The 21,118-nt window shown below is 47.4% G+C and overlaps 1 protein-coding gene across 6 annotated transcripts in view; it reads left to right on the forward strand.

Moving 5' to 3' along the window:
* Positions 1 to 19,282, forward strand: part of RANBP10 (RAN binding protein 10) — an 87,377-nt gene extending 68,095 nt beyond the window's left edge. For 3 of the 6 annotated variants that reach the window (XM_069793932.1, XM_069793935.1, XM_069793937.1), the window contains 7 exons: positions 2,701 to 2,809; positions 3,802 to 3,950; positions 6,106 to 6,301; positions 7,704 to 7,828; positions 8,705 to 8,850; positions 9,329 to 9,440; positions 11,629 to 19,282. In XM_069793932.1, the coding sequence (XP_069650033.1) occupies positions 2,701 to 2,809; positions 3,802 to 3,950; positions 6,106 to 6,301; positions 7,704 to 7,828; positions 8,705 to 8,850; positions 9,329 to 9,440; positions 11,629 to 11,759 (968 nt within the window). In that variant the 3' untranslated portion in view covers positions 11,760 to 19,282. Of the gene's footprint in view, positions 1 to 2,700; positions 2,810 to 3,801; positions 3,951 to 6,105; positions 6,302 to 7,703; positions 7,829 to 8,704; positions 8,851 to 9,080; positions 9,294 to 9,328; positions 9,441 to 11,628 lie in introns of those variants that run through there. The other 3 variants (XR_011326559.1, XM_069793933.1, XM_069793934.1) reach the window with 3 other exon arrangements.
* The last annotated feature ends 1,836 nt before the right edge of the window (positions 19,283 to 21,118 follow it).

Consider the following 21,118-nt stretch of genomic DNA (forward strand, 5'->3'; position numbering starts at 1 on the left):
AAGTCTCTTGACTAGTCATTCCCAAAGTGTAGCATGCTGGCCACATGTTACCTTCAGGACTCTGCAGAGGATTGAAGTGCTGTGGAAGTAGAAAAGTTATTCCACAACAGTACAAAGCTGTCCACAGCACACTGCTGACTTAGTGTTGCTGCCTGTGGGTCAGTAGAACTTGGGGACCACCGCTGGGAGCACTTTTCCCATCACCACTGTGTGTCCTCCACCCTCTGCCGTCTTTGGCTGAAGAACTGCCTTATTCTTTCCTTTGCCTGTCTGCTCTGAGAAATGACCTGCATGCCTGGCAGTGTTGAATATGCTAAGTTTTCTGATCAGTTTGGTTAATTTTCCTCACTATTGTTGAAAATGAATAGCTGAATCCTGGAAGAGATGAGGTGACTCTCAGCTTTGAGACCAGCAGTTTCACACATCAGGCTAAACATGATATCTAGGGCAGAAGGTGCTTTCTTGGGGGTAGTGCCAAATTGGTGGAGAACAAAATGGTTACCTTGGACTTTAGCTGAACTGAGGTCACTGCGTATCAGGATCCCTTTGGATTTGGCTTCTTTGATGCAGTCTGTTGCAGCAGGGGCAGTTTCATTAGCCTGGTCATAAGGACCCAGACACATCATCCTATTTTGACTACAGCTCCCAGAGTTAATGAGTCTTCCAGTTCGTTTGCAAATTTTGTCTTTAGGTAAATTTTTTGCATACTAAGGGTTTTGCAAATTCATAGCCAACATGTTTAGCTCACAGAAGGTGAAGAATTTGTATTCTGTGTCTGTTTTGGTTACTGCTGTTTCCTCCGAAGTGGCTCATCTCTCAGCTGGTAAGGCTGTAAGTGCTTTTGGTTCCTGCAGAATAAGGCTTGCAGCTTTCTCCTGCTGTACTTTTTTTTTTTTTTTAGCTTTTCTATTCACAGGCTCAGACTGCAGAGTCACAGAACATTGGTGTGTTTTCTGCATTCTCCTGGCTGTTGAATACAGGCTACAACCCGCTCTGTACATTTCCCTTCCCTTTGTGAACCGTTTCTCATGTGACTGTTACATATCAGTAGCATCATGCCCCTTTGTAGCTCACTCTCCATAAATTACATACGCTTAGCCAGCATTCAGGTTCATTTGGGGACTCTGCTTAGTACCCAAAATAACTTGTAGTTGCTGCCTGTTAGTGCTGGTGGGCTTTGTGCTTTCCAGGTCATGCATTATGCAACCCTGACCCCAGCCAGTGTTCTTGCTGGTGTGGGTTTAATTGGTAAAGCTTTACGGGAGGCTCACAAGACAGTGCAGTCTTATTTGTCTGAGGAGAGGTGACAAGGCAGATGGAGGGAAGGAATATAGAGCTCTGAAGTTGCGGCTTAAATAAAAGGTGTGAGGAAAACACAGATGGGAAAACAAAAAGAGGGGAAAATATAAAAGACAACGACGTCTGTGTGAGTTGTCAAACAAGGCAAAGAAGAGAGCTGTCAAAAGCAGCGAGACATGAAAACGGACATGCAAGTAAGTAGGAGAAACAGTGAAATGAAGGAGACTGTGCAACACACATTGGTGTGAGAGCCATGTCTTTGTTTTTAGCTTTCAGCTATGATAACAAGCAAACAGATACTGAGAAGTGGGAGCCAAGACAAGTCATTGCAGATTGTTACTGGGGATTGCTAATGAGGATCACCAGGCTGGGCTTTCAACTGCTCATGACTTGCAAAAGTCACAGCCTGTTGTTACTAGAGCCTCTGCTTGCAATGCACCTCACAGGCAATCTAAAACCTTTTCTCTGTTGTTTGTAAGGAGTCCAGGAAAAACAGAGAGGGAAGTGCAATGCATTTTTAGTTTTAAGTACATTTAGTTCTTAGTTTTAAGTACACTTAGAAAGAAAATAAAATGTGAACCTCTGTAGATCAGCAGCTTCTCTTGAGAGTTCAGGGATGGAATCTCAAGTTAAGTCTTGCACTTGTATCTTCAGACTCACTGAAGGAACATAGGTGGGACATGAACACCCAGGATGGTAGATGACTTCTGCCTTGTATCTTTGCACTCCTACAAGTGTACAACTTGTTGAGCTGTTTCTGGCTTAGTCAATAGTTGCTTCTTGGACCTAGCTTACAGGTGCCACATCCTCATTGCAGGCCAAGCTCAGGTTACTTCTCTGGGAATACATTGAGGTGGGACTTGAACCCAGTTTTGTTGGTATAATTACTTCTACTTAGAGGTAGGGATATTGGGGAAACAGTACTGTGCTGTGGTTTAAGCCCACAGACCCCCTAAGAATACTCTGCTTATCTGATGCTCAGCCATACATACGCTTCCAAGTGTGAACCAGCCAGAGGATGTAACATGGGGGTGACCTAGGGGCTTCCCCTCTGAAATTGTCATTCCCCAGCAGCCTCCTTGCTCCCAACCAGTTGTCGTGTCCTGCTTTCTTTTCCATTGCTGCATAGCTCTGTGACTAAAGGACTAAAGTCAAGAGCACCCCACCCAAGCGCACCTGCTTCATCCTTCAGATCCTTTCACTCTTGGTGTTTCTGAGCTACTAACAGATTCTCCCTCATTTTCATAGGCTTTTCCTCACCCTAATCCATAATAAAGAAACTGTGGTCCCCAGTTCTCCCTAGCCTCCCTAGTGGGGAGCTGTGTGGCATATGTGAGACAACTCTTCTGCCTGTTCTTGTTGGCCAGTCCTGTGTGTCAATAGGTCTCCTTTTGCTTTCAGGAATACAGAAGCTAGTATTAGCAGGCAGAGTGGGAGAGGCTATAGAAGCCACTCAGCAGCTCTATCCTGGCCTCCTAGAACATAACCCCAACCTGCTCTTCATGTTAAAGTAAGTATGAATAGCTTTATACTCCCTAATGCTGAAATGTGTAGGTGAAGGAGAGAAGAAAGAGGCTGTCCAGCCATCCAGTCCAGCTGCACACCTTGGTCTGAATTCAAACTGTTTGAGATCCCTTTGGGAGCAGGTGGGAGAGGACACAGGTTCAGTTCTTCCACGGTGCTTGTAGCAATGTAGACATAGTTCTTTTGTTGCTGCTCAGACCCAGTATGGCTTTGCCTCATGAGGTCAGGCACAGGTGGGTGAAATTTAGGTCTGCTGACTGCCAGAAACGCCTTCACAGGTGGCCTTTGTCTTATGGAGATCTTGCAACACTGGAGCATGTCGCAGTCACTGTGAGGGTTCCTAGAAGGGCAGATGTACGGAAAAGGCTGTCTGGGGTAGGGACTAAAGGAAAGAAGTGCTTATGTGTCCCAGTTCTCCCAGCCATACAGAGTGGCTCCCCCCAGCCTCCTGAGACATATAAGGACAATTCCCAGTGAAGCTAAATGAGGAGCTGTCCTCACTGTCACTGTGGGTATTGCATTTTTCATCATTCCTTCTCTATTTCCCATTGGCCACCAGTATTTCTAGGTTGATGGAGTAGTGGGGGAACTATGATGTTTGGCAGATTTAGTATCTTCTCCCTGAAAAAAAAACCCACCACAATTGAATTTTAGAGTACCTGCATATGTGGTGGAGATGAAAGCATGCTGTAAAGGAACAGTTTCTTCTTAGCACAATGGAAATAAACTTGCTTTTTGGGACTGTCTCAACATTCATTAGCATCAAAGTTGCAGTTTCTGAACTCTTTCTTCCCATAGCATTATCAGAGCTTTCACAAAACAAAAGTACCCGGAGTCTGAAATGTCTTTTTGAAAGCCAAGAAATATAACTCCTATGCAGTTGCTAGGACTTCTCCTCTCAGTAACTAAGGAAATCTCAGTGCAGAGCATCCTGGCTGTCACGCACCCTTTTCTCCTTCTTCCCTCCTATGAAATCAGGTGTCGGCAGTTTGTGGAGATGGTGAATGGGACAGACAGTGAAGTACGTTGTTTCAGCGCCCGCAGCCCCAGATCCCAGGACAGTTACCCCGGGTCCCCCAGCTTAAGTCCTAGACATGGATCAAGCAACTCACATGTTCATAGTACCGGTAAGTGGGTTTTCTGTGTCTCCTAGTGAGAAGAGCAAATGTCAAAAGTGGACATGGTTGTGTATTACACTACCTGCTACTTTCTGTGCATTATTCTATGAAATGCTCCTTTCCTTTCTGATACCCAGCTGAGAGGACATGCTGTTATCATGGGTGTCTCTATACTGTTAAAGAATTGGCTTTGCGTTAGTTATTTTCCACAGACAGTTGTCTGCAGAGCAGGTTTTTTCAGAATAAGGAAGCTTTTGAAGCTGGCCTTCTGGTGCAGCCACTAGCGACTCAGTGTTTCACTGATCGAGCTGTAAGAGGAGGTCTGGAAAACAAAGCCTGTTTCTTGTACCTTGGAGTCTGCATAAGAATTGCTTTCTGGTAAGAACCAAGCAGAGGATGCACTGTTCTGGCCAACAGAGCGAAAGGTTACGGGAATGCCTTGCATGACAGCTTCTCCCTCCCCCATGGACTTTACCTTGCAAGCTCTAAACATGTAAAAAGTGAGCAGTTCTGTACCTGCAAAACCCATCTCTGGAGCATCAACTCTTTGCAGTTTGGGAAATTAAACTTTAGGATTTGAAGTGGAAAGGACAAGATAAAGCAGGGCACCCAAGGTATCTTCCCTAGGTAATTATTGACTACAGCTTTGAAGATGGAGTGGGCCTGGGAGTATGACCTGCAGAGCCCCTGAAAACAGTCTGAGCTGCTTCACTGAGCCTTGAGCTGCTCACAGCAATCCGAGTGTATTTTGTTTTGGTATTCGTGCTGCTGCATGTGACAAACTGTGGACAGGCAAACATTGAAGGGAAAGGAAGACAATTACTTGAATGCCTCCAAGCTGTCACTCTCCTTCCCAAGCCAATATCTTTGTTTTCCTATATTGTGTTGCCAGAAACCCTCGATATGTTTCTTTGACTAGATAGTCAGAATGATCCCATTAATCCATAAAAGCTCTTGGTAATACCTGTTTTAAACTGGGAGGTGCCTACATAAAAAAAGCCCCTGCAACGCAATGCAGCATTCATATGTATTTATCTTCATACATGGGACATCACCTTCCACAGTTCTCTCTGTCAGACCTTGTGCTTTCAAAATAGTGATAATTTCATCAGTGCATGTTTCAAAGATTAAGCAGAACTGTTGTGCACGGTCTACTGCGTCTTTGTCATTAAAATGCACAAAATGGCCCGTTGTTTGAATCTTTGTATTGTTGTGATAAAAAAATAAGTGAATTCCCTAGCTATAAATATAATTGTGTGATCAGCTGATGAATTTGGATATATCACCATCACATCTGGAGGAACAGCCATGCCAGGTCACATCATCTAGCTGAGATCCTGTGGTCAATATTGGTTGGCTAGGGAAGAATATATGAAGAAGGCAAGCCCACAGTGAGGTTTTTCCAAAATATTATTTGATCCCTTAATGATTTGCAGTTGTCTTGGTTTTAAATAGCCTCTGTAAGTTTAGCCAGTCATTTTTGAATCCATATAAAACTTGTGGTAATGTAAAGGTTTGTGCCCTGTGTCAGTGAGTTCCACAGCTTGATGGGCACCTTTTGTGGGGGAGCGGATGAGATTTCAAGCCTGACTCTCCTTTCAGTGATGTCTGTTCTCCTGAATGAGGAAGGTTAGCTTTTGATTTTTAAGAGGATTGTTGTTATTCGCTGAGTGTTGTGTGAATCAAGTATATCCCTAATGTAAGATAGGTTGTGGAAAGCCTGGGAAGTTCTGCTTGCAAAGAGTTCTCCTTGTGGCCCAGTTTTCACCTGTGCTTTCATAGTTTTCCTGGATAGAGGGTTTATGAGAAATATTTGGGTTTGTGAGGAGAGAGTTTGTAAACTTTTTTACAAACCACCCATGCTTCGTATTTCAACAATAATTTCTGTACTTGTGTGAGCTGTTTCTGCCAATCTCTTATTTACAGCCCATTTTTAGAACTTCCTTAAGCTCAGGGGTTGCTGATGAGTAGTGGGGTTCCTTCCATATACAGTTGTGTTTTCTCTAAACCCCATTGAATTTAAGAACGACGAATCATAATTTAAGATCTGCAGTCTTATTTTGCTTTCTTACTTTGGGGCCTGCTCTCTTGCTAAATTGTTGACTTCACAGTAGAGTGATATCGTTAGTCTGGTCTCATTTTTCCCTTTCTTCTTGACTTTCAGGAGCAGATAGTCCAACCTGTAGCAATGGAGTCATGTCCACAAAAAGCAAACAGAGTCACAGTAAATATCCAACACTGAGTTCATCATCTTCATCTTCCTCCTCCTCCTCCCCCTCATCTGTGAACTACTCTGAGTCCAATTCTACAGATTCTACCAAATCTCAGCAGCACAGTAGTACGAGTAACCAAGAAACCAGGTATTTTTTCCTTTTTTTTTTTTTTGCCTGAGGAGGTTGAGATGGTGGGAGAGGGCTCAGTCTGCTTTCTGAGGAGCCAGAAGGGCATCTGTCCTGCTCTTTTGAACAACAACGTAACTCTTCGTATCTACAAGGTCCTTACTATTCCTCGCAGTCACAAGCCTGTTCCAGTTCCCCTGCTCTGGCTCAGGCTTGGAGGCTCATCTCATAAGGAATTATGATGATGCTCTTGTTTCAAACACCAAGCTGTCCCATTAAACTGATGTCATCAGAGCCCAACATGATAGTTTGCATAGAAACTCTCCCATTGAGCCTGTTTTTGTTACTGCTGCCTCAGCCAGTCGATTACTCCTGCTAAGCAGCTTGCCTGCCCTTTAGTGGGTGAGGCAGCAGCTCAAGTGATTACGGGGTTGGTGCATTGCCTTCTTGAGTGATTTTCTTGGGCTACCTCCACCTGTTGCCCAGTTCCTTCCAGATGAGCCTCTGAATCAGCAGTATTTGTTCATGCTTGTTTTAGAATTTGTTTCATGCTTGTGATGGCAGGTCAGACTTTTAGAAAGCCTCCCTTCTCCAAGAAGCCATAGGTGGTCCAGGAGAGTGGTATAGTTACTTCTGCATTTACTGGAGTGCGGAGCATATTGAGCTGTGGTGAGAACTGAGCTTCCTTTGGGCTCGCTTTCCAGGTTGATGTTGCAGGGCTGTCTGAGGAGCAGAGGATATCCTTGTGATTTGTAGAATCTCTTGCTAATTGCTACTGGCACTCATCCTCTTGAGTACTGTGCTGAGCACAGTTTGCAGGACAGTTTGTAGTCTCTGTCATGACCTTTTGAGAGCCATACAGCACGTAACTGAGTGAAAAACACTTGTTCAGACTCAATTTACCAGAATAATTTGATAGTGCTGGATTTATGATTCTTTTTTTAAATGTAAAGCCCAAGTCCCAGCAAGATTTTCTCATCATTTCAGTTAATCAGCACTTACTCAGCAATCTCATTCAGACTGCTGTCTTGAACATTTAAGCCTAGAGCCCTTGTGTTCTGTATTGCACTTTTTGCAAGGGTTGATGGCTTACCACAGCCAAGATTTCCCTCCTGTTTAGTATGCTACTATGTTATCTGTTGTCTGGCTGCTGTTCGCTGCCTTCTCCTGAAGGGAAAATGATAAGCATTCTGCACCTGTAATTATGACAGGCACTTTCAGAACAGAAACCTGTTTCATAAGTTGCCTTCAGAAGCCTGCAACGTTTTTTACTACACTGAATTAGACCATCTGACTCCCTGTAGTGCAGCTGGCACCTTTCCTGGTTTACTGGCCATTGCTGGGCATCATTTGGCACGTGTCATCTTAATTTCTTCCCTTTCTAATTTAGACATCTGGCCTTTCTTTCCTCCTTTCGCCTCAGTGACAGCGAGATGGAAATGGAAGCTGAGCATTACCCCAACGGAGTCCTGGAAAATTCATCCACCAGGATAATGAATGGCACCTACAAACATGAAGAGATCCTGCAGACAGATGAATCCAGCATGGGTAGGACCTCAGAGGCAGGAGGGGTAAAGGGAAATAGAAAGAGCTGGTAGGAGAGTTAAAATTGTGATTGGATTGTGGGGGAAAAACATGTACTTTGGGTTTCTTTCCCCACCTCAGTGAATGAAGTTCTCAAGATGCCCATTTCACGGGGAAAATGAATCTGTCCTGGAACTAAAACCAGCTCTGGCTTTTCATAGTCTTGCAGCAGTGCTGCTGATGTTGTGGAGCAGAGAAGGCAATGGGAGTCAAAGGTTTGTTCAGCACTGGTCATGAATTCCAGCTCAGAGTAGTCCTGGCACTTCTTCCAGCTGAGGAACTGAACCGAGCTGTGAAAGGCTGGCTGATGCCCAGCCACAAAGTGTCCTCAGCACAGTGTGGTCAGCTACAACTGTCTTGTTTGTGGGTGATTTAGCCAGGAGGGCGAGGATGAATTAGCTACACTACCTCTGAAACTGAGTTATAATGAGTGTTGTGGCCACCTAATACTGGGAAGTTGGTGGTGTTGGCATCTCTGACTGAAAGTTTTCTGAGTCCAGGGTGTGTTAGACCAGGGGTTTCCATGTTGTGTATGCTGTAACAGGGTAACACAGCTGGAGTTGCAAGCTCCCATGATTTTATCAGAATACTTGATTTGTAGCTAGTCCTAGGTAGGCATTAAACAAACTGAGCTCAAGTTTTCCCTTAACAGGTGTTATGAAAAAAACACTACTGGCTGTTGTAGTGCAGCGATCAGAAAAAGCTTCCACTGGGATAAACTTAGAGCAGGGAGCAGCGACCTGCTCCAGAAGGGGAAGGAGTTTATGGGTGGCATGACACAGAGTGGGCAGTGGTTGGGAATGAGAGACGATTGTTACTTCTTCACTGCCTTTACTCTAGAAGACAGCTGCCCCCAGAGGCAGCTCTGTGGAGGGAACCATGCTGCCACAGAGCGGATGATCCAGTTTGGACGGGAGCTGCAGATGCTGAGCGAGCAGCTTTGCAGAGAATATGGGAAGAACACAGTGCACAAAAAGATGCTTCAGGTAAGCCTGGGCCTTGTGCTGCATTGCAGCAGTTCTTTGGGCCAGGACTGGGGTTGTGGGTTCTCTTGCAGAGCTCTGGGTGGCCCCCAATTCTGCACCTGGTGAGGAAGAGGGGGACTGCATGGGGATCAGAGGTTGAAACTCAGTGAATGTAGAGCATCTAGACCCAGTTCTTGGCACAGGAGAGAAGACATACAGCTCCTGCCTGCCTTCGCTCTTCTTCTCTCCAGGTGACACTCTACCTGCCTTCCTGTGCTGGCTCCCCTGTCAGGTGGAGGGGGCACCCTCTTTAATCCACTGTCTTGATGGCCCAGTGTGGTCCCTTGCTGCCAAGAAGAAAAGGGCCATTTCTTTTCAGGAGGTAGGCACCTGTCACCTTGGCGATGGCAGGAGGTGCCCCGGCTGATGGACTTGGCGGTTTTCCTGTGTGTTTGTAGCCATGCATGACCTTACTGTGCCTTTCTGTTCTCTCACACAGGATGCATTTAGCTTGTTAGCTTACTCAGACCCTTGGAACTGCCCCGTTGGTCAACAGCTGGACCCGATCCAGAGGGAACCTGTGTGTGCTGCTCTTAATAGTGCTATATTGGGTAAGGCCTGGTTCCTACGTGAGTGCTACCCACTGGACGTTCCTGCGCTCAAGGGCTGTCCTGTGGCAGGCAAGCCTGTGAGTGTTAGGAAAAGTTCAGAAATAACTTGTGTTTAGCTTTTTCCTCTCTTTCTGTTGCTGGGGATTGACAGGGCAGTGATGCAGGAAGGGAGGTAGGAGGGAAGCCTGCAGAGAACGGATCCTCCTGATCTAATCTTCTTTTGGCTCCCTTCCTTGGGTCTTCCTCAACACTGCTTCCAAGGATGCTCCTTAGGATTTTCCTCCCTTGCTTACTGAAGAAGCCAAGATATCTTTGATATATTTCCTGCCCCTCTTCCTTCTTGCTCTGAACCCACCTGAATCATTTTGCTGGCATTACCAGGGCTCTTTTCCATGCTGTTTGGGTTGGCAGAGTTTTGTCCTGACATCATCCTACTTTCTGGTACGGAAAGTGGTTCCTCTGATGCAGCAGCTCGTAAGTGAAGCAGGTTTCCATGATGTTGGCTTTAAAACGGCGGGGAGCTGTAATTCCAATTACCTTTGAGCTCATGCTGAACATGCAGAGTTAAAAGCAGGCAGAGTTTTTCTTCCCTTCAAGCATTGCCTCTGCATGTTCCCATCATGTGCTATGCCTGCTAGAGCCCAGAGAGCCTGGCTGCCTGTGGTCCACTGTTAGAATCAGGGCTATGCGAATGGTCCAGCCCTGTTGCTCTTTCCCTTCTGGTCTTAACTGTGCTGAGAGGACCCTGCTCTGTGCAGAGATCTGGTTATACGTTGTTTTTCTTCAACTAGCAAGACAGCTCCCCTTTTTCTGATGAGCTTTGCTCTTTGTGTCAGCAGGATGGATCACGGTTGGATCCAGGTATGAGCAGTCTCTTGCCCTCCTCTGTTTCCTCAGAGCTGAATGTTTATGCCTGCTCTTCCATTTTCCTTAGACAAGCACGTTCCTTGGCCCAACAGCTTGTTGTCGTTTACCCTTCTGTCTTGAACCTGGTGTAGTATATGCAGCAGCTTTCCCTGATGGAAGTCTTGTGCTTCCAGTCAATGAGTTGCCATGTCATTGCTGACCTTCCTGGCATCTTCAGCTACAGAAAATCCCATGGTGGAGAAATGGGTATAGTGATAATGAGGTTATGGCATGCCAGCAGCCTGCAAGAAAGGGATTGATTCATTCTAGGCAGGGTCCTTGATCCTGTCACCAGACCATGCTCAGGTAACTTCACAGGACACTCCTGGGTTAGCTCAGTCCATCCACAGCTGGCCAAACACTGTCCGCTGGACAGCTGCTTTGTCTGGGAAACTCATGCTTCACTCGTGTGCACAGTCTAGCTCACTGTGCCCAGATATATTTCCTAGTGGCTCTGTGCACCTCACACTGAGTGTGCCAGAAGGAGATTTAGAGATTATCTTCTGGGGGAAGGAACAGCTTGATGGACAAACCTGTGAAGGCTCCTGTTCTGTCTGAGTAAAGGAACAGAAATTATATGGTTTGGGAAGGAGAGTCCCTTCCCTTGACAGTCAGCATGGGCAAGTGTGCAGCCGGGTGGCTCAGTTGTAGCTATTGTTTGTCCAGTGTGTGAGGAGCATGGACAAGTTGCTGAGGAATGTTACCAGGGAGATGCAAAAGTCGGTGTCTGGACATGCTCCATCACACAGGTCGCAGGACTCCTCGTCTAGCTCAGCTGAGGATTCCCTCTTGCATACATAGCAAACATGAAGTTGAAAAGGAGTAGTGACCAGTGAGCGAGTTTGTCTAGGGCTTGGACTACTGTGTAGACTTGCACAAGTGGGAGAGATGGAGAGGTTACCTTTCACTTGGTGCCAATTTCTCCTGCCTTTCCTTATTCTTCCATGCTTTGATTTCTCATTCTTTGAGGGTTTTCTGGCAAACACTGAGGCAGCAGGAGCTCCACTGCCTTTTTCTTGCTCTGGCCACCACAGCAGCACTTTCTCAAAGGCCCTGTTGAGCTGTGGCCCCACATGGGATGTGTCGTGGGTGGTGAGGTGTGCAGAAGAGCAGTGGTGCAGTGCCAGCAGTACTCGGGAGTAGCTTCCTTCCAGAGCCAGCGCCTTCTGCCAGGGATACTGGGCTTGGTGCCCAGGTGGGACTGAGAGGGACCTGAGTGCAGGTGAGCTGGCACGCAGCCAGGATGCCTCTTCTAAATAGATTTCTTTTTTTGCCCCCACAGAATCTCAGAACCTGCCAAAGCAGCCCCCGCTGATGCTTGCCCTGGGCCAGGCCTCGGAGTGTTTGCGGCTCATGGCTCGTGTGGGCTTGGGCTCCTGCTCCTTTGCCAGAGTAGACGACTATTTGCACTAGCCACCAGAGCAAGATGGAGTTGACATCGTTGAGTGCTGCCCTTCACCCTCCGCTGCTGCCACTCTACACCACCACCTCGTTCGATAGCCTGACCTTCTTGCCACCGACACCCCCTCTAGCACACACACACACAGCGCCTGTGAAAGGATTGAGTGAGTCCCTCACTGTGTGGCTATTCCTGACCCCAGGAACGACTGGCAGATCTTACCTGTCTCCCTGCCATTGCTGCGGCTCCAGCGGCACTCAGTATTTCGCTGGTTATTCTAATGTAGCGCCTTCCGATGTAGGGATTTCTCTTTATTTTGATTTGAGTTGTTTCTCATGGATCCACCAATATTTTATCTGGAGAGTTTTGCTGAGCTGGTTTATGCTGATTTACTGAGGAAGCTCATCAAGTTGGTGACAGCTTGTTCTTTTCTTCCCTTCTCCCTCCATCGTGCACATACAGCATCATCTTCTGTGCTAGTTATCTGAACTCTTCTTGCAGTGGCAGTTCAGAGGGATTTTTTTTTATTTTATTTGAATCCTGTTTATTAAAAAGGTCTCTTCCACCTCCTCAAAGTCATTGATGTATTTATTGCCCACAGACTCGGTCCCAGCCATGCACATCATACAACCCTGCAGGGGACCTGGTGAGGTAGGTCCTGTCACGCACTAATGATGGGAGTTAGAGGAGCTTGGTCCTTCACGGTGCATGCCTCTCTTCAGAGTACAAGGCTCTCAAATGCTTGTCTTTGTGAGTGCGAAGAGTAGAAGACTTGACATTGCCTATGTTAGTGGCTGCACTGTAGAAGCATCTAGCAGCCCTGAGAAATAGGTAAATCCAGCTCTTACAGCAGCTAGAGGGACAGGACTGACAAATATGAAGTCATCTACCACTGTATTGGTAGAAGCAGGTGATGTTAGCCTGCAAGAAATATCCGTGGGTGCTGCCCAGTTGGGCTGTCAGTTTTTGTGTTAAATCACAGATGCCCCTTTTTCTCCATATAAGAGGGCTCTGTCACTAAGACTCAAAAATAGTAATATTTACTGACCCCCTCCAGGTAACACTGATCTAAATGAGCACTTCTAAATTTTGGAACTGTCTTGACAACACTAGCGTGGACTGTGCTCACCCTTGCAGGTGGCACATGCCAAGATCAAGTTGCAGGTTAGGGTCAGTACTAGCTTTGTAAGGTCTGAGCCAGTCAGAAGGGAGCAGCAATGTTTCTTTAAGGATTACTAAGAAAATTATTTTAGTTTCAGGCCCAAAAGTGACCAGCAAGGATCTGTGGGTGAGTAACCTCCAAGTAAGATGGACTAATGTGTCCCTGCTACAACGTGTATCAGGCCCAGGGACTCAAGTGCTGCTAAGCTTTTGGCATTCAAACCATCTGCCTGTAAGTCTTTCTGAGTGTGTACTCTTAACTGGTGAGGCTGTGTAGCAGGACCGCATGCTTTGCATCCTCTGGTGTACCGTTAGGAGACTTCAGGTTCAGTCTGGCTGCATGGGAGGAATTGTAATTCTGCACCAAATGAATTTTAGGTCAGTAGCTCTGAGGAGGGCCCAAGGGAGCTCAGACCCAACATGTATTTTACTGCTGTTCATGAATTTTTTTTTTTTTTTTAAGGGTCAATGAAAGAAGAACAGATTGTATTGAAGTTTGCCCTTAAAATGGAGGTTAGCCTGTGGCAGGGCTTCAAGCAGCAAGAGAGCTTGTGTGCCACTGAAGAAAGAAAGGTGGTGTGTGACCTCTGTGCAGTAGCCCAGAGCCTTAAGGATTTTCTGCATTTGCGGGCTTGATTTGCAGCTGGAACATGAGGTCTGAAATCAGGGCAGAGTAGGGGGGCATGTGTCCCCCAGACTGCAGAAGATGACTGTGGCAGTGAATGCACAGATGGTGTTGGAGGTGGTTGGGAACACCTATTGCTACCTTTTGGTGAAGGTACACAGTGTGTAGAGGCAGTGCTAGAGGTGTGGTGGCCTAAGAAAACAGGCAACATGAGGTTTAGAGGTGGAGGAGATATTTTTATTAGATCAACTCGTGTAGTTGAAAAAAGCAGAGGGAACTCTGCTTGTTGTCCTAGCAATGGATGTTACCTCAGGCTGCAGTCCTTACCTCACTGCAGTTCCAGAGACACTTTAACTCGGTGGGCAGGCTTCGGACCTGCCAGGCTGCCCAGCCTAACCCATCGTGCCCCGGTGCTGTTGCTGAACCTGAGGCAGCATGTGAACTTGGCCTGGTGAGAGATTCTTCTGCAGGCTCTCTGTTTCTTAGACCCAGGCTTATGGCACACTGGTGGGCTGATTGTGGGTGCTTAGGTTGGAAATACCCTAGTACCTGGCTTTGTGTTTCACATTTGGCAACTTTCTCTGCTGTTGGTCACCATTTAGCTTGCTGCTGTCTGACTGCAGTCAGACCTCTCTCTCATCTTTGTAGCAACACCATCTTTATCTCTTTCTGAGTTTTTTTTTGTTCCTTCTCTTTGTGGTTCTTTTAAGCCAAGTCTCTTTGTCATGTGTCACATTAATGCCCAACTTGGAGTCTCAGCAAAGCTGTGCTGACTATCCTAGAGCATTTTTTTTGTTTTGGTTTCCCTTTCACTATAAAAAAGCCCACGCGATGCTCCTAGATACCCGGTTATTCTGGTGCCAAGAAATGTGTGATGGGATGGTCTCTCTGGCTTCTCACGGAGAGAGACCTGTGTTAGAAACGATCTTGCTGTTCTGTACATTGTTAGTGCTGAGAGGCCACGCTCTTGATGATTAGTTGTGAGTCACTCTCTGGCACTGACGATGTGCATCACATAGTGGCAGTAGATCCCTGTAGACTAGACAGCAGTGATGCTGTCCACTTCTTGCACTCAAAGCAATAGTACTAGCTTGAGTTGTTTTTCTCTTTCCACTTGTTCCAGTTCCTAACTGGCCTCACAGCTGTAACTGACATCCATTGCTGCTTCCAGCTTCTTGCCAGCTCTTGTACCTGGTGTCCTGATTCTGGTTTCTGAGGAGTGCAAAGGCTTTTCTGCTGTGACGTATCTGTCCCATACCTGTTACTTGGGGGTTTTTTTATTTCAAGTGTTCTTGTGGTTTCACTAGGGGTTTCTGCTTGTTGTGCTCAGTGCTGACTAACATGGCCATGACTCAGTGTGGGGAAGGTGAGTGTGTTTGCGGTGTGTGGTGGGGCGTAGGTGTAGGCTTCAACCTACCACGGATTGCTATATGAGATTTCTGACTTGGTTTTCCCAGGTAATTTTTCAAAGCCTCTTGGTGTTTGAGTGTCCTTGGCTGCTCCTTGATGGTTCATGTCAGCCGAGACTTGGTTTGAATTGTTGCAGTCTTTTTAAAAAGTGAACAGAACTAAACTGAATTGAGGTCTTTAACTCTGAGTGTGGTTGTACACCACCAGAGGCTACGTGCAGTTTAAAAATTACTTTTATAAAAGTGATTTGAGATTTGTTATTCTAAGTGCCTCATGCTTTGCTCAGAAACAGATGAACTAAGAACACCCCAGCTGAGACTCTGCTTCATCTGGGCAGTCCCTCACAGTGTCACTTCTCCCAAGAGTCCTTCAGTAAAGCTGTGTAAATGATTGTGTAGCCTGTAATAGAAACTGCTGGCTTCCCATTTCTTGGTGAGGGTGACAAGGTCTCAGCTCTCTCCCTGTGGTATAATGCTGATGGCATTGGATATACGGCTTCCATCACATGAGGTTGACACGTAGGTTGCTGACTTCAGATCCTAGAAGAAGGTTTTCCAAACCACAGCCAGACACTGCTCACAGGCAACATTTCTCACCATGCAGCCCCAAGAGAGGCTTTCTAGCTGTGGCGTCCTTCCCCAGACATGTGAAATACTGCAGCTGTAACAACTAAACCTCTTCCAGCTCTGCCATGTCTGCACACTCGAAGGGGTCTCAGCTCTCCACTGATCAGTCCGGAGTCACCACCAAAGAGTTGTAATCTACAGAGTGGCAAGCACACTCCAGCTATGTACTCTGGATACCAACCACTCCACCTGCCTTCCTCAAACTCAGCATAGCAGCAAGGGCCTCTCAGAAGGATAACATTTCCCAGGGACCTGGTGAAAACCTGTTTTCAAGGGTGGTGAACTGCAGCCCTGCACATCACGGACTTTGGTTTTGAGCCTAATGCCCTGCCTGTTAAGTGGCCGTTTGAAAACAACATTTTGGGAACTCCAGACCTGGAGCCTTGTTTAAAGCGTCCTTCAGGGGTTCTGTGGGGCGAGCTTCATGGAGCTGAATTACATCACCAGGTTTTTCTCCCCGCGGACAAGGGTTTATGCTGTCCCCACAAGCAGTGAGTGAGAGCAGTCACATCAACAGTAACATGGGAGAACTTCAGAGTGAGACAAGACGAAGGATCAATTTGAGAGTCGGAGGCATTGGAGTTGCTGGTATAAGTGTTTCTGGGAGGTGCATCCACCTCATACACCTTGTACTCCAGCCTCTGACCATCTTAGTGGCCGCTGCTGAGTGCATTCCAGTTTGTGGACATCTCTCCTGTACCCCGGGAGCCAAATCTTGTTCCTTTTGGTTCCTATTGTTCCTCTTGGAACCATCTTGTTGGAGATGATTCCTCTTGATTCCTCTGTGATCCTATCCTAGTGGGTGTTTAACAAAAGCTGATTCAAGACGTACAGGGTTGAATGAGCTCTCAGTCATCTCTCCTGTGAGCAGGGAGGGCAACAGTCTATTTCCCGTGCATCCTTAGAAGTGCTCTCAGGGCCAGCTTGTTTTGGGAAAACTTCTTACTGCTACCAGGTCTCCCTTTTTGCTCCTTTGCCTCCCACAATCCCGATGTTCTCCCACCTGTGTGACTACCAGAAGTGGTATCTGCAGTGGTTCGTGCTGCAGGAGCTGCTTTGAGACCAGGGTCAGCTCTGTGGCTCGGCCAACAACGTGTTTGTCGAGCCTAGACGTGGCAACTCCAGCTGCTTTTCCTGGGCTTGCTTCTGCTGCGCTGGCCTAAAGGAGCAGATATGCATGCAACGATCCCTTTTTGTCACCATACAGGATCCCATCAGCCTGCAGCTGGGCTGGCTGTAGCTCTTCAGCCGTTCTTTTGGAGTCTGGTTAGAAATTGAGCCTTTGCGTGTGGCTAGCAGAATAGAGAGGGACCTCTGAAGTGAAGCACCGGGTACACAGCATCCAGCTGTTGCGGGGAGGTTGTCCAGTGGCTGCTCTCTCTCCCCTCCAGCCCCCTATGTGTACCAGAACGAGCTTATTGCTTTGAGACATGTGGAATCTGTGTGGTTATCAGTGCTATAGCCTGTTTTTATTTCCAACATCCTGGTGGTGCTCAATGTGCTGCTGCCGACCTGATGTGGACACCAGGAGATGCAGCTGTGACTGGTGTGGAGGATGGGCCCCTTCAGTATAGTACCTCGTGGTTGCATACACGTAGAATTTTCCCATCTGCTTCCTTATTCTGTCTGGTTTTTTTCAATGACATCTCAACCTGTCCTCAAGCTGTGTCCTTATTTTTCTCATAGTCTTATTAAGGCATCTTTACCATTCTTTAAATAGCTTTGTTCTTGAGGCTCCCTTGAACAACTGGAACAACCAGAGCTGGTGTAACTAGCTCTGGAGATTGAATTTAACATTTTCCTCCTTAGGCATCAGGGGTGGTGAACCATCTCCTTCTCCAGCAAAGCAGACCTTGTTGGATTGCTGTGATGCTGCTCTGCTTTGGTACCTGTCTTTCTTAATACTCACGTAGCACATGTTGCTTAGATGCAAGTTTCAGAGTTCCTTCTGGCATCGTGGGGTTGATTGAGAAGGTGAACCATGGTAGCCAGGCTATATAGCAGTGTGTAAATGCCACGAAGCTGCATGGTGCACAACACAGTATGGGGATGTTCTTTCCGTGAAGAAGCAGTGTGCAGACTTCACCTGCCCCACAGGGTGGCAGGCGGAGAGGTCCTGGGCGCAGTGAGGCCCCATGGAGCTGGTCGCAGCATGAGAGAAGGAACACGTTCCTTGAAAAGGTGATCCAGGTCCACCTGGGAGTCGTCTTTGCAGAAGGAGCAACTTCCTTCAAACCTTGCCCATGTTAGAGCAGCCTGAGTGGTGTATCCGGAGGTTACTTGTAGAGAGCTGGTGTTGGGACTGGAGCTGTACATCTCTGTCCCAAAGTGTTTCTGCAAAAGTGGGGGGGGGGGGGGAGGGCAGACAACACGGCACATGTGCTGTGTGCTGCTGGCACCCTTCTGCCCCAGAAGAATGACCGATGGAGGGAACTGCAGTCCAGCAGCTCTTACTCAGAGCCAGAAACTGGCTGTGAGCCATGTCCCGTCTGCTGCGTAGGTCAGAGAGCTGGAGGAAATGTTGGTGGGGTGAGTGTTGGGGGAGCTACAGCAGATTTGGGGAGGAAAGGGGAGCTGTTGAGAGCCTGGAGGCCTAGCTCCTCTCCACCATCCTTCCCTGCAACAAGAGGTGGCAGGTGATGGATGAGTGAACGTGGCACGTCTGTCCCTCTCCCTGTGTCCCACACCAGAGCTCTGAGCCTGCAGTGCCCAGCAAGCCGAGGGTTCATCCGGGCTGGAGGAGCACACGTCCTGCCAGCTGTTTTATTTCCAAGAGGGAGGCTTAACTCTCTCCTGCTCGCAGGAAGCCGAGTCCCGTGTGGGATTTTCACTCACATTGCCACAGAAACATTCCTGGAGGCCATGCAGGCCTCTGCTCCTTGTTGAACTTTCTCTGGCCAGGCAGACACCTTTTCTCTGGTCACTCCAGTTGGGTCCAGGCACGTGCTCTGACCCCTTTGCTTAGGAGGGCTTTAGCTGCATCCTTCCTCCGGGAGGGAGCACAGGGGATTTTTTGCAGGCTGGGCTTCTCACAGGCTCAAACTTGGAGAAAGGAGAAGCAGCAGCAACTCTGGGGATAATCAGGATTTTAAAGAAAATTTTAAAAATACAAGTATGGTGACTCTTCCAGACCAAGGACTCTGCACAGGCGTTTGATTGGGATTGTCTCTCTCGGTCCTACCTGTGCATGCTCTTCACGGCTCTCCAGCCAGGGAAGGCAGGAGGAGGCTGCCGGCACCTGAAGCTCTTGCACGCAACCTGTTTGGCAGTGCAAGCCCCAGGACCTGCCCACCATGCAGTTAACTCTCTTCTGCTGGTTGCTCAAAACTCAGGTATGAAACGCTCAGCTGGAGCATGGGGTGCGAGGTCTTTGCAGGTTTCCAACCAGCCCTGGAGGAATGGCCACCACTGGGCTGCGACAGAGCAGATCTCCCTCTGCCACTCCAGACTTCTCATCGCCTTTGGTACAACATTGGCTAAATGGACGTTACACAAATGATGGACATTACACAAATTGTGCACATTGGTTCAGTCTAAGCTTAGTATTTGTGAATTAAGTTATCTGACGCTTCGCATGAAAACTTCAAAAAGGGGAGGGGGGGATTTTAACTGAGAAAAAGCCTATGAAAATATACTGGAAATATGGTAAAGAAATCGACGTTCTGCTGTATATTGACAGAATTATTTTTATTAAAATACACATCCATGTGCAAGAGCTACCGTGGAGCCGTGTGCTTTGTCAGTCTCTGCTCGCTGGGGAAGGTGAGCGGCGGAGCTGGTGCCAGCGGCACCTTGTGTCCCCTCTGACATGGGATGGGGTCCGGCCCTGCCGGAGCAGGGCTGCCTGCCCACAGGCAGCCGTCGGGCAGGACAGCAGGGTGGTTAGTGCAGTGATGCCCCACAGCTCGGGAGGCATCAGCCCTGGGACCAAGCACTTGGTGAAAGGAGCTGGGGTCTGCCCAACAAGAGTGAGCGGGCTCCAGGATGGGTATTTCCCACCCAGGGGCAAGCAGACACCAGCAGGAGTGTGTCCCTGTCATTACGTGGGTCAGGGCAGGCTGTTGGCTCGGGCATTGCTGCCTCACGTACAATTATTGGAGAGAAACAAGCAATTATCACTAAGTCTTTCAGGTAGGCCCTACCCAGCTTCTATAATGGGTACTTATGGGGCAGTTCATGATGCAGCAGCTGCTGACACCTATATATATTTCTGCTGTAAGATTTTCTTGGCATAACAGAAAGCACGTGATGGCTGTTCTTCAAAACTTTCTACAGAATTACTTCTCCCACAGTTGCTAAGCTCTCCTAGAAATAGTGGACAAGGAGTGTGTCCAGCACCTGCTTATGGCCAAACCCCTAGGGCAGACCCTGGAAATTATTAATTGGTGCCCTTTTTGTTGTGGACCACCTCCTGCATCTTGGGTCCTGATGCCACGCAATCGGTCACATTCCCACCCGGCAGCATCTCACTCGTCAGCTCACGTGAGTGGTCCCTGAGCAGGAGGTCCCTGGGGTCTGGATGAGTCCTGAACATCACCGCAACTCCATTCCCTGTTGCCCAAAACAGGCTGTCAGGGTGGTAAAATCCTCAGGAATAACGTCAGTGTGCCCAGTGGAGTGTCATTTTACTTTGTTAACGAAGGGATAGAGACTAGTAAAATTGTAATAATGATTTTTTTTTCATCAAGGCTTACTCTGTAATACAGGCAGATGGTGTTTCTCCCACATTTCCATCACCACCTTTGTCACAGAGGGTGCTATGTGTCATCCCCATAATATTCCTAGATGATCTGCTGGCCTTCCTCACCTCTTGTTGGCAATGGCATCTTGTAACACCTTTCACATCTTGTTCACCACCACTCTTTCTGCAGGTCAAAAATTTCCAGATTAGCTGTGTGCTATGGCAAGAATTGCTTTTTCCCCTTGAGCATCATGTTGTCCACCTGTAATAATCTGGGTTTGGGCCTACATAATTGTGATTTTCAGTGGTGCTTAAAAAAAAATAATGGTGGAAATAATCTTTGTAACCCTCAGATTCGAGTGATTGGGGAAGGCTGCTCAGTTTCATAAGTAAAGTGTTTAAAGAGTTTATGAAATACAGACTGGGGGTGTCTATACACAAGCTTACCACCTTGCACGGCTACTTGCACACCCATTTTTTCTTTCAGAAGACAACGTAGCCATTGTAGCCCTCAGTGTTATGTGCTGTGAAGGTGTAACCCTGGAGCTTTGTGTCTATAAACAGCCAAGCACAATCCATGAGACGTGTCTCCCAAAATCTGATTCTGCTTCAGCTTTCCTTTCCACCAGTGCCTCATCCCATGGTGCTTAATGATTTGTGGGCAAAAATGTCATTTGGGATATTTTTCCTGTCCCCTGCCTCCATTCAGTGTCCTAGAAAATACAGCCCTGCCCTGGTTTCTAATCATGGGCATGAAACACTCATGAAGCTTTATGCTGAGGATCAGTCCATGGCACTTAACCACAACTCTTGGCTTCACCTTTCTGAGGTTTTCCTGGCTTTGCACCTCTCACACGAAATGATGGACCA

The sequence above is a fragment of the Haliaeetus albicilla genome, chromosome 10 (genome assembly GCF_947461875.1).
Source record: "Haliaeetus albicilla chromosome 10, bHalAlb1.1, whole genome shotgun sequence".
NCBI lineage: Eukaryota > Metazoa > Chordata > Aves > Accipitriformes > Accipitridae > Haliaeetus > Haliaeetus albicilla.